This window comes from Anopheles coluzzii, chromosome 3 (assembly GCF_943734685.1).
Source record: "Anopheles coluzzii chromosome 3, AcolN3, whole genome shotgun sequence".
Taxonomy (NCBI): Eukaryota; Metazoa; Arthropoda; class Insecta; order Diptera; family Culicidae; genus Anopheles; species Anopheles coluzzii.
The window spans coordinates 23,663,411-23,676,651 of NC_064671.1; the positions used below are offsets into that span (position 1 = coordinate 23,663,411).

At 48.1% G+C, this 13,241-nt stretch overlaps 1 protein-coding gene across 1 annotated transcript in view; it reads right to left on the reverse strand.

Moving 5' to 3' along the window:
* LOC120958725 (zinc finger protein ZFAT) overlaps positions 1-13,241 on the reverse strand; it is a 75,358-nt gene that overhangs the window by 31,167 nt on the left and 30,950 nt on the right. The window contains exons 2-4 of the mRNA XM_040381703.2: positions 4,367-6,746; positions 3,255-3,730; positions 553-919 (exon numbers count right to left, since the gene is read on the reverse strand). Coding sequence (XP_040237637.2) covers positions 553-919; positions 3,255-3,730; positions 4,367-6,612 — 3,089 coding nt within the window. The 5' untranslated portion in view covers positions 6,613-6,746. The remainder of the gene's footprint in view (positions 1-552; positions 920-3,254; positions 3,731-4,366; positions 6,747-13,241) is intronic.

The following is a 13,241-nucleotide window of genomic DNA, read 5'->3' on the forward strand; positions in this document are numbered from 1 at the left end:
ACCGATACGCATACCCGGCACTGGCAAGGGTACTGGAAATGGAAATGTTCGCACACTAAAACACGCACAGACGGCACACTCGCACAGGGGGGAGAGAGGGAGCGGGAAAATGGAAAATTAGCAAGGACAGCAACAAATAAGCAAACAGGTAAACACACTCCGGATACTCATCCTGGCTCATTTGGTACAGCAGCCAGGCCCGAAAGGACAATCGCCGTGGTGGTTCGATGGCTCACCAGAGGGAAGGTAAGTGAACAACAACAGCAAAGAAAAAAGAAGCGAAGAGAGAGAGAGAAAGAGAGAGCAGAGCCCTAAACTATGGAACGGTGGCGGAGGAAATGGTGCTTTTGCCAGAAGGCAGCGTGCCTCGGAATACACATTTTCCGAGGCACCGATCGTATGTCCGACCGGTTACGAGAGGGGGGAGGCCCTTAACGATCCAGCGGGTCCGGGAAGGTACGTCGGAAGGTTCGGTGAGGGACGGTTTAGGGGGGAAGGTTTTTCACAGCCCTCTAGTGCTCCCCACGCTCCCAATTTGGGGCTAACAAATACCTGAATGGGCATATTTTACACTGCCAGCAAACGGCCGAACCGTCCTCGCCGATGGTGCCAACAATTTCATCAACGTAAACAGTATTATTTTCGGACGCATTATTAGCCATGGTGAAAAAGATTTCTGCTGACGCTTGCGGGCTCCGGCCGGCAACAATATTATCGCAATCCGAATTTGATACCACTGTCGATGGGGCTGAGGCGGCGGCGGCGGCGGCGGTGGTGGTGGCTGCCGGGCGTTGGACAGTGGGCGAAGGCTGTCGGACGGTCGGCCGGAGCGATTCCAATTTAATCCCGAACGGCGTCGATGCGGAGGAGCGTCGGCCCGGTGGCCCGGTGGTGGGTGAATAATTTTCCATCATATCAACTGTTTGTACAGCGCGCGGCCGTAGCGGTTTTGTGACGTGATTTGATGAGATTTTTGACTCCCCCGTCCGCGAAGGCATCCGGGCATGAAAAGAAATCGGGGGAGAGAGGGGAGGAAACGGTGGACAGGTATTAGTGGCTTGGTGCGTGTTTTTGCTGCGCTGATGGTATGCGAAGCCTATCAAAGGACGTGATTTGTATCGGTAAGTGGGTTGACATTGACGGGGAGTGTAAATAAGGTGGAAATTTGTTTTTTCGAAAGCGCTACGAAGTACAGGACATGTTGTGTTGAGAAAATTAATATTTTGGGTGAACAATTTTTTATCTGATTAATAATGAAATTCTTATCACCACCGCGTTGGCATTGTTTTTGATGCCTCGATGGTTTTGAGCTCAACATAGGCTTGTATAAAATCCAAAGTTAGGGTTGAAATCTTAACGTGGCAAAATTCGTATAATTACAAAATCCTTCCCTTTAAGTTTAAGATTAAGTTTATGCATGAAAGTAATCTAGATTTACTATAATAGTAATACAATATAAAGTCTAAATAAAGGACGTTATTGTTCGGAGAGGAGTAGATTGTCATAAATGACTATTATTAGGGCTCTTCACGATTCTAGTCAGCTTTTTGTGTGGAGTTTGACAGTTGGAGGTTGAAATCATCTAAACACTCCATACAAAACTACACATAAAACTAGCCTGCAATTTTCAGTCTAGATTATTCTAGCCTCAAAGCTACAATAGTATTTATTTATTTATTTATTTATTTATTTATCCCAAGATGCATTAAAGAGATCAGATGGTGAAATCTAGAATCAAAGTCTATGTATCCACGTGGACTCACATAATTTTTTATAACCAATTTTAAACATTACTTTTTGAGAGGACTGGTGAAAGTTTTTACACAAACAATCTATCTAGAGGCTTGACGAATACACAAAACTATCATAAAATCTTCATAAAGTCTTCGAAATCTTCAGAAGCGATAAAAATCAGTCTCCTAAAGTCATACACCTTGGAATAAGCTCACCTGTGTATTATACCGACTTAAATAGTTGCTCGAAAACTGCTATACAATGCAAACAGCTGACAGGCTGAAATTTCAGCCTGCGAACTTAAAACGGAAAGCGTCCCATTATTGAAAATTCCAAACAGTTAATTTTGTTGTGATCTAAGCAAGTTAGAATAGGTATTGAAACTATGCAATAAAAAGATTTAGACGGTTCCATACATATACTAAGCACTATCAAGACTGGAAATGGTTCATCAAGGGGCAAGTTGCGACCTCATATAATTTGCTAGATTGTAGGACGAAACCAACCACAATTATTAATAAACAAAACTGTCTCTGATTCTTGCCGTTGGATTCACTGCATTCTAAGGATAGCTGCCAAAATGATGCATTTTTTGTGATGAAATGTTTAAAACAAATAGATTTTTGCAAAATCTTACCAAACAACCGTAATCGGTGTTGTGCGGCCTAAGTTTCCTAAAGGGCTAGTACATCAGTCGCTGTGGATGTGGATTAACTTATACCAAAATAGTCAGTTGTTTGTACATGAAGTTTTGATCTATACGCAGCTTGAACCACTGCCGGACCTGTTGATTAGGCTTACGACTAGATGACTGTTCCATGAGACTGGAGAACGAAAATTGTTCTCATAATTTAAAGAATCTATCTCTTAAAAGTATTCGTTTGTGATGCCTACATAGGTCCAAAAAAGATTCCAAATGTTTATTGAACACACAAATCAGATTGAATGAATTGTTTTAACCTTATAAGTTTTTGATCAAAAGGACGAAAAAGAATTGCATATTGTCCCATATTTTAATACTAATACTATATGCCTTAAGCTGTACGAGTCCTTAGAAATATTTTCTTATGTCAAAAAATAATAACATTGTTCAAGATGATCTAATTTACTTTCATTTGTACCTGAAAAATTGGTGCTACACTCTTAGCTACAGCATATACACCCTTGACCCACAACACAAACCCAATCCCGGCACGTCCAGGCGTGCTCCAAAAACTTTCTGACAGTACAATTATTTAGCTGCCCATCACCGTTCTTTACTGGTGGCCAGATGCAACGGATTAGTCATCTGGCCCAAAATCGTGTATCCCAAAAGCACGAAAACGGGTTAGCGCATCGCAGGACGGAGCGCAGCCTGGCGCATAGAATTAAACCAGTAAAAGTTATTCTTTGCCCATGTCTCCCCCCTTTGGTCTGGAAAACTGATTTCCATTCCAAGGGCGCCTGCAAAATCGTCCACAAACGGGGCGGATGAGAGGTGGGTTTGGGAAAATAAAAACCGGTGAAATATGTACACTAACCTTTCGAGCGCTCATCAGCTGAGCCCTGCCCGGCCTGCTCGTCGACGGTCGTCGTGGCTGGTTCTGGTTCGGCATCGGGCGATTCCAGGAACGGAGGCACTACCGCCACCGCCATCGTGGAGGAATACAGATGTGTCTCCTTGCCGCCTAGTTTACGATCATTCATATTTACTTTAATTGAATCATTTGAGATAATTGAATTTGTGCCCGAAAGATGCGGCCGGGTTGCTGATGATGACGGTGAAGTTTCCGCCTGTGGGACTATCGCCGGCACTGCACCGCCGGTGAGCTGATGTGTCGTCGTCGTCGACGTCGGCGTGGATGGTGCCGGAATCGAAAGCACTTCCGTCGGGGCGTACGGTGTCGGGCCCGCGGACGATGTCTCGGTGGAGGAATTGAAAAATGTACAATTTTTGTCACGTACGTGTCTGCCGAGTTCTTGCGCCAGGACGAAACATTCGCCACACTGCGGACAGCTGGAGCGCGGGCCGTGCGAGAGAACAGAAAATTAATAGATGAGTGAGTGCTATAAAGAAGGGGCAGAAAGATGAAAAACTGTGCCCAGGGCTTGGGACCGAGAGTTTAGGAAATGAGCCGAGAAATTGGTCATCATTGAAGTTGAAGTGAATCATTTCGATGCAATTCCAATAAGCAGCGGCGGATCTAACGGTAGGCGGACTAGGCGGTCGCCTGGGGCCCCGCCGATTTAGGGGCCCCGAAAATCGCCATTCTATAGTATGCCGTATGGACAGTGTACTAGCGACAAGGGCCCCGGAAGAATGGCCGATGGGGCCCCGAGGTTGGCGAATCATTTGCACCCCCCCCCCCCCGTCAGCAAAAATTGAAGAGTTTGCGACTGATGATCGAAGGGGGCCCCGACGGCATTTCAAGTTTACTGTTCAATCTACTAACAGCAACTTTAGTGCCGCTACCCCCCCCCCCCCCCAACAACATTTTCTATTTACAGAGGGCCTCAACTCGTCGTTCCGCCTAGGGCCCCCGATACCCTTGATCCGCCACTGCCAATAAGACAATTTTTTAAAAATCCTTGAACTTTGAAGAGAGACGGAACTAACCTCAACCAATGCAGAAACTAATCGATCAACACTTACCTGTATTTCACCTCCGGATGGCGGCTCGCAATATGCTCCTTCAGCTCCAAAACGTCGCCCAGCGTTTCCTTACACACCGAGCACGTCTTAGGCACCAGGCTTCCCTTCCGACGCTTTCTCGCCGACATAATTTTATGGTTCGAAGTCCTCCGATGCTGCACCGACTCCCGAGCCGTCTCGAACAAACACTCACAAATGGAACAGTAATAGTTCCCCAGCCGGTGCAGCTTCTGCCCGTGCTGCAGCAACCGCGTCCGATCGGGAAAGCTAGCCGGACACAGCTCACACGCGAACGTGTTCTGCACCTGCACCCGCACCTCGTTAATCACCCGCTCACTAACCGCGCCACAGTGCCGTTGATGCTGCCGCAGCTCAGCATTGTAGCGAAACTCCTGCTCGCAGCAGCTGCACCGGATGCGCGTAATCTTCCTTATAATGATCGGCACCGACCGATTGATAACGGCAATCACCTCCCGATGGTTCGCACCCATCAAGTGTGCCGTCATCTGGAAGTTACCCTCACACTCAAACTTACAGAAGCTGCACCAAAACTTGCCCCCACTGCCGGCTACGCGCGCCTCATGCTCGCCCGACCGCCAATGCTCCATGAAGTAGTGCTCGCTGTTCGCGTAGAACCGGCACGGTTGACACTGGAACGGAGCCTGCAGCACGATGCGGTGCATGTTTTTCAGCACCACGTCAAAGCTGTGCCGCGGGTGGTTCAGCATCCGCCGGTAGTGGTAGCGCGAGATCAGATGCTTGCCGAGCAGGTGCGTCGGCAGCCGCGTCTTACAGACGGCGCACTTGGTGTAGTAGCATTTGCGCTTTCGCTTTCCCTCGTCCCGGGCGGCGGTGGTGTCCGTTTCTTCCAACGGCTTTACGACGGTGCTACTACTAACACCACTCGTCGTGGTCGGCTCCACTAGCCGCTTCGACAGCTCGTTCGCGTACAGCGTCGGCTTAATCGCACGCTCCAGCTCGCATTCCTCCTGGGCCCGCTTCAGGTGCAGATTTGATTGAAGATGTCGCTCGTACACGTGGCGCGAGGCGAGCCGCCGGTTGCAAATGCTGCACCAGTAATTGTCCTCGTAGCCTCTGACCGGCGCCTCGCTCCGCTTGTACTCCAGCCGCGTAATCTTCGACCCGGGCACCCACTTGCCGCGCGTGTGCCCGGGCGGCGGTGGGAAACTCTTGAAGCAATCGGCGTCCTCCTCGTCCGGCTCGCCGGTGCCGGACTTGTCCAGCGGCGAGCCGGGCGGCCAGTGGCGCCACTGCGACGTGCTGCGCAGTGCGTTCGGTGATGGACGGTTTTCCGGCTTCCACTTGCCGCCGGTGTGCGTGCGGGGCGGCGCATTGTAGTCGCACTCCTCGTCCTCGCTGTCGTCGTCCGACGGTTCCGGCGACTCCTGGTGGAATATCGGGTACAGCTCCACCTTTTTGTGGCCACTGATAGCGCTGACAGCTTTCATAAGCTTATCGGACTCGTTCGGTGTCGCCAGCCAGTCGTCCGGCAGTTGATGATGTTGCTGTTGCTGCTGCTGCTGTTGCTGTTGTTGCTGCTGCTGATCTGCTTCGAGCTGTAGGCTGGCGAGAATGACGTTACGGGTGCGGGTTTTCGGTCTAGACTGCGCCATGGCTAGCTTTGACGCAACCGGGATGTAACCGGCTCCAGTAACACCGCCGGCACTCGGACCCGGCTGGGTGGCTGCTTGCTGCTTCTGCTTGCTGCTGCTCTGCAGCTCGAGCGAGTAAAAGAACAGATCCGCTCCCAGCTCGTACTCAAAGTTCACCTCGTTCTTGTAGTCGGCACCGGCGGCTTTCGACCCGTCCGACCGGTGATGCACCGGGTCAGCGTGGTGCTCATGATGCTCATGATGATGATGATGATGATGATGATGAGGCTCCAGCTCGTAGTTATGGTAGTCATAGCTCGGCACTTTCTTATGCTGCTCCTGCTCCTTGATTGTTTTGCCAAAGTCAAACGTCCCATAGGGCGCCGGTTCCGCCGGTGTGGCTACGGTCGGCTGGTCATCATCGCCGTTCCCATCAGCCGCAGCCGAACTGGGCGGAAGACCACCGGTACCATCACCTGAAGATTTGCCGGCCGGTTGCTGCTGCTGCTGCTGCTGCTGCGTGCAGTTCGCCTTACGGTGCTTGATGTAATTTTCAATTCCCTCCACGGTGCTGCCACACTTGATGCAGAGATGGGTGTCGTCCAGCTCGGTGTCCTCCTCTTCGGCGAGCATTTCTGCCGCAGTAGATTAGCGCTGCGAGTGTGGATGCGTGCCGCAATCGAACGGGACCGTGGGCCGTGTGGATGAAGTTTGCGGTCGCGCCTTTGACACACGAGCGGGACCGTTGAGCGCAACGGTCGAACGGTCTGGCGAAAACAGGAAGTAAATCAAACTTTAGACATAAGCGAAGCATTTAAGAAGCGGATCCCTCCCCCCCCCCCTTCCCACCATGAAGAGAAGCCCCCGAGAGAGCCTCTCGTGTGGATCCGGTTTGGAGCCACAGTACGGTGACAGCCGAACGATGACAACAACGGCTACGACGACGGCGACGGCCAGCGGATCGAACCGTGGTGCCTTGAGAGCGCTCGTTTTGCATAGCTAATGGGCATGAAGGTAGGAAGCTTCATTATGATGAAGAAGCGAACGAGGTGCATCCGTGGGCTTGTGTGTAAGAGTGCACAAACCCGGGGGATCCCTCGTGAGGGCCGAATCAGTTCTGCATCGTGTCTAACGTGTGTGCACATGAGCTGTGTGTGTGTGTGTGTGTGTGGATATGTTCGAGAAGGTGATAAAGAACTTTCTGATAAATATATCATGTGAAAACATTTATTGTCTCCCTTTACGCCTTTCCTCACCCTGGTGGAGGTTTTCTTGAGGGAGCAACATTGAACCAGGCGTTCGGTGCTACACAATGCTGATGCTCTTGCCGTTGGCCGTGTCCCACCTCGGTCCAACGTCACCTGCTTTTCGGGACAAGTTCGGTTCGTTGTTTTACGGAGATAAAATATCAGTCTCTCCCAGTGGTTTGAGAAAACATCATGACGACGATGACGATGGTTGGAAGATGATGAGGAAAGGAAGTTTTGAAGCGATGGTAAACCGGATGGCTTCGTAGGGTTTTGGAGCCTTCCCGGAAGCATGGAGCACAGGAGAGGGCAGGACAACTTTCAAGCGAGAAGAATTAAGGGGACTGCTGGGGAACTTCCCCGAGGCTGCCAAAACGTACGGAGGAGGAGGAGAAGGAGAACACGAGTCTCCATTAACTGGGCCCCGGGAGTTGACCCGTGTTCCGGGAGGAAAATTTAGACACGGCAAGACAAGGAACGCTTCAGTCTCTCGGAGGCTCCGGAGCACACAAATTCCGACACTTTTGCCGGTACGCGGCAAGCGGGCCAGCCCTCTGACGATGATGATAAAGCTCGGTTGCTAGTTGTGCAGCAACAAAAGGGCTAACATACATTACTGGCATTGCAGCCGGGGGAGAAAGGCGACCTGGCGGAGGTACGGGGCACACAAAGTACAGCCCGAACCTGACACAAAGAAGCCACTGGTTACACGGTTGAAACATTGTTCACTTAGCACCGGCCGAAGCATACACGGTGTGGCGTGTGACTTCCATCCGACACACACATACACCCGCTGGAAGGGACAGTGCCCTGTACAAGCGATATCTTTTAACATACTGCCATATCGGCTGCAACCCACCTCTCTCTGTAACACATTCCTCGTGGGTTTGGCAGGTCAGGGAAGAGCACTCCACCTACAGGGACTGACCAGCAACTCCCGCATTGTCCGTGGCCGTCGAGCGGTTACCGTGGCGCTCGGGCAGCATTGCTGAATGTTATGATCCCTGAGGAGGATGATTATACTGCCATCTAGAGCTTGTTACGGTCATAAAACTGAAATCCTTATTTTGATGAATGGGCAAAGTTGTTGTCTAATTGTTGGAATAAATTCTGTTTGATATATCACATGGTTATTACACAAATTTATGTACACATAGACATGGTTCTCTAGCCCCACCCCACTCCCAAAACCCGAAGCTACCGGATGGAAAACTTACTACCCCTGGTGCCGTGAACGTGTGAACAGTGATGGGCATCCTTTTAGCAGAGCGTGTCCAATCCGTTAATTAGGCGATGAGAAATGTCGGGAGTCCGATTTGAGAAGAAAAATAGATAACTGTTAAGGAGGTAGCGATTGAAATTGTCACAACAATCAGCTCATTGGAACATGAAGCTATTCTAGCATTTGAAGAGAACTCTTCAAATATTTATGAAAATATTAATCCATGTCGATCTAATTGAGAATTCCTTCAGAATAATTATTCCTTTAAACTCAAAAGTTTAGTTCCATAAGATTGAATTGTTTTTAATTTAATTGAAAAATACGTCGAGTATAAATGATAACATACTTGTCATCAGCAAACAGCTTGGTTTCAAATTGCTAACAGTTCACATCATAACAAAATTGAAATCAGTACTATTATCATGCCCACCACTGTACGCCGTTATCAAACAGGTTATATTGAAACATCGGTAGTAACTCTTTTCGGGACCAGCCAGCAACCAGAAACCTTTTGCTACTTTTGCACGTTTTCATTTCGTTCGGGCTGTCTTTGAATAAGGTCAGCATCGCCCATCGTCCTCCACGGCCACGGGCTGGGAATGGCCGGCCCGGCGAGAGAAACAGGCCATCCCTCATCAGTGAACGACATCATGCAAAAAGGGAAGTTTTCTTGCACGCGGGCGCAACACTCGGACCGGTCGAAGTCTCCGAGGTCCAGCAGCAGCACCAGTGGTCCAGAGTTTAGCGTCATTGAGGTTCGGCGGGGCAAGGATAGCCTCAATCGGGGCGTGTAACTTTCATTTACCGGTTCCCGGGGCCCCTGGGGCAGCCATGAATGGTACGGCCCTGTAGAAACATTAATAAATATATCTAATTACGTTTGCAAAGGTTTCGGGTGATGGTACCCGGCAGACACATCGGTTGCGTGGTGTGTGCGCACTCGATCAAACAACTGTTTGGAGAGTCCATTTGGAGGCCCTGCGAAAATGAACGAGCACGTGCGATCGGCAGGTTCGGCCGGCTCGTTGATGATCTTTTGCGTTTGCAGTGGTGAAGCTTGGTGCTTCTAGTAACATGATGGTGCTAAATCCAACAGCTCCCTCTTCGTTGCTTTGGCTGCATTGTATCACAAAACAACGGATGATACAGAAACGCAGCACCCGAGTACGAGTGGCGAATGGTTTTTGTGAGTGAAAATTCATCATGCAAATAGTAGCGACTGAGTGTGTCGGAATGGTACGGGTTAGTTGCAAAATGGAAGAACATAGAGCACCAGCACAAGGATGTGAGTGTGTGTTAATGGTCCCAGAGAAAGGGGGGAGTAAAAGATTGTAAAAGATCGTAAATTTTCTAAGCTGTTAATAACTCATGATTAAGTCGTGTAGGAGCGGAAGTACGAGTGCAATTTTACACCCGAACAGTAGCAGGCAAAGTTTGAGCCGAAAAAGATTATGCTCAGTGTTTTACGATTGTGGTTTCTAGTGCATTGGGGCGGTCTGGAGCGCTTGTTTACACACATGCACGAGTGAATATTTCGTTCAAGTTGTGCGCAAAGGCAAGAAAAATGACGACTTTTAATGTCGCTTAAACATTAGACAAATTTTGATAATCAGGTACTTTGTATGGATTAGCGAGGAGAATCAGTCATTTTGAATGAGCATTGTTGGGAGCTACCAAAATGACTGTATTTCTTGGTTTTTGGGAACAACTTGTAAAGTGCATGAAGAGAGCCATTTGTTTGGTCATGTGCTTTATGGTAAAATTGGTTACTATTGTTCCTAGAGGAGGAACTTGCAATGGGTGAAATCCAATTACATATTAGGGCAAATACAACAGAGTGTGAAACTCCACGAAAAGGGGCTAGGAAGATTCCAGTCGACTGTATGGTATGAAGTATGGTATTATTATTTACGATATGCAGTTTGATATTCCGGGAAATTTTAAGCTTTCCTGCAACGATCGAGTAATGTGAACTATTTTCCTTATTCTTATTCTACGACCAATCGATCATACTGACCTGTGTTAGTGTATGTTATGGTGAGATGATGTAGATTGAATTTGAATCAATTCAGTCATGTAAAGAATATACTTGAAGAATTATAATCTCAGTTCTTTATGCCTTTAGGCTTGAAGTACTAAATCATATCAGAGTATGGATCGCATTGTTTCAAACCTCCAATGATTTTTCAATATCAATATCAAAATCATTGGATCAATATCCATTGATAAGATCGCAGTATTTGTTCAATATTGAGTAATTTCAAATGGCCTTTGATGGTCGTTAGATAGGTCCTTGCAAGTCGCATTTGGCACATGGGCTGAAGTATGTTATAACTAAAAATATTACTATTCAACATGAAAATCTCGTTGTAGTATTTTATGAAAAGTGTTAGTAACTGTATGAAGTTTTTCTTTATTTTCTGAGTCTGTTGTATGATTATAGAAAAAAGCCTGTAATATACTTGTTAGTCCTGACGATCACCTATAAGTGATCCTTAAATTAATTCAAAAATACATTTAAATATAAGATCTTATCACAACTATACAATTATAACAGTTAAAAGGAATGCATTGGTCCATTTCATATTTCAAGGCTAATAATTAACTAGAGAAGTAAAAAAAAAGTTCCTATCTATTAACTCTAACCTCCGTGCTCTAAACGCATCTCTGCTCACAAATTGGTACGGAACTGAACCGTTAGACACAAGAGTACACACATACCGGATGCGGGTTCTGATTTGCAGGATATTGAAAACAATAAAATTGTCCCTGAGGTCTCTTAAATTTCGTCCCGGGGACGTCTTTCCGACCGGGACAGCGGTAGTAAAACTTTGCGCCAACATGCGCTCGGGCGAACGCTGTCCGGACGCTGTTCTTCGCATATTTTCCATTCAGTGTCCGGCCACACGGTTGACAATCGGTTCCACGTTCCACTGTCCGGTTTTGCAACAGTAGGACGCGTGTGGGAGAGAACGGTACCGCGTGAGGTTAGGATGGTGCGGATGGCACTGATATCGTTGTCGGTCGGAACTAACTTGACGACACCGGACCTTGCGTCAAGGATAGCGCATTGGATTGGAGGTTTCCATTCGCAAACGGTCAACAGTACATACAGTTACAGTCCGAACACGCTACTTACGACCAAGGGCTTGTCTTGATAACCACGAAACCCGGTCAGTTGTGGATGCAGAATCGGTTGCGGACTTGTGCCGTGCGCAGGAGCGACCTAATTGACCCAAGGGACAAAGTCGTCAGTACACCGAGGCCTGTCCCAACCATGGAGTGTTTCTTGCCGATAGTAAAGGTCCAATGCCTTGATAGTGTGCTAAAGGAGAGGAAAATTGAGAGTGACTAGTTCGCAGGTGGCGCTACAGCATCGAAATTAGTTTTTGTTACCAATAACTGTTCCCTTTTTCACATTTGTTTCTTCAATGTCATTAAAGAAAAAGAATCCTTTCTAAAAGCATGTTAAAATTAGTGTCCAATATACTTATTTTACGTATCAAACACATCATCTGCTGAATTGATTAGCGTACGAATAAAAAAAACCTCTCCAGTAAAAACTCACACCAAGAAACACGTACCCTTGCAAAAGCCCTCGGGAGCCCGTTAAAGCCACCAATAAACACCGGATCTAATAATTGCTATTTAAAGCACTCTCATAACTCGCTCTGATTTAATGTTTCGCGCTTCAAATTCCTGCGGTTATTAGCCACAAATACCGCAAGCCGTAACGTGTGCGAGCCGCGCGCCCGTAATGCCCGTGGCGCGACGGAATGCGCGATCCCTGTACGGTACATGGTGAACGGTTCTGCTTACGGAGCGCCAAAAATGACTACGCTCGTTTTACCCCAAAAATTACTGACCGAAGTCAAACGGTCGAGGTCGGTGGAGGCTTTGCACGTGGAGGCACACACGTGTTGGGTTGGGTTATGCTTCTCCACCGAAATCCAACACGTCAGGTAGCGTTCGCACACCGTGCGGAGTAGAATGTGCCACTCGACGACGACGATGACGACGATGAAGCAAGGATACTACCATCGCGTCTACCGGCTCCGGTGTACGGGCTTCCCGGAGGCCGGAAGGACATGTATGTTTTGTCGTCGTATTAGCGTGTTTAGCTGAAGATAAATGCTTCCTCGCATGCTCGTTGCGGAGCGTGGTCTCACTGGAGCTTTGGACCCGGGGCACGACGGACGTGGTCAAAGTAGAAAGTAGACTACGATCTATCGGTGGCATCGCCGCATAACGGTAGGCGGTAGTGGCAATTGCATATTGCTCCTAGCTCCGGTTACCGGTTCGTATAAACGCACACACACACGTATGTTTTAGATTGACTTCTGCGAGCTGCGAGAAGGCTTCACTTTTGCTATGGATGATAGTGGCCGGTCCGGCGTACGTAAAGTAAGGCCCCTGCCGTGTTAGTTTGAAAGATATTTGCGTACGGAGCGGCGAGCTGATTGTTTATGCGTCCGGCTACACTTGGTGCATTATTTTGCGGGCAGCGGGACAGTGCCGAAACGGTGCGCGAAGCACGTGGGCAAGTGTTAAGTAGAACATTACTGGAAGGCTGTACGGGCTTTTAAGCAACAAGATGCGTTGGACAAAATATGAACTACAAGCGAACATTTAACACACAACCGCCGGGGGGTTTGGGACTATGGTTCAGGTTGGTTTTAGACAGCCCAGAATGTTATGAAATGAAGGAGGCGAAGGAAGTGATCGTTTGGCACGTAGAAACATGTAGGCCAGAGCCCTCTAAAGTTTCATAAAAATATAAATTCCAATGAATG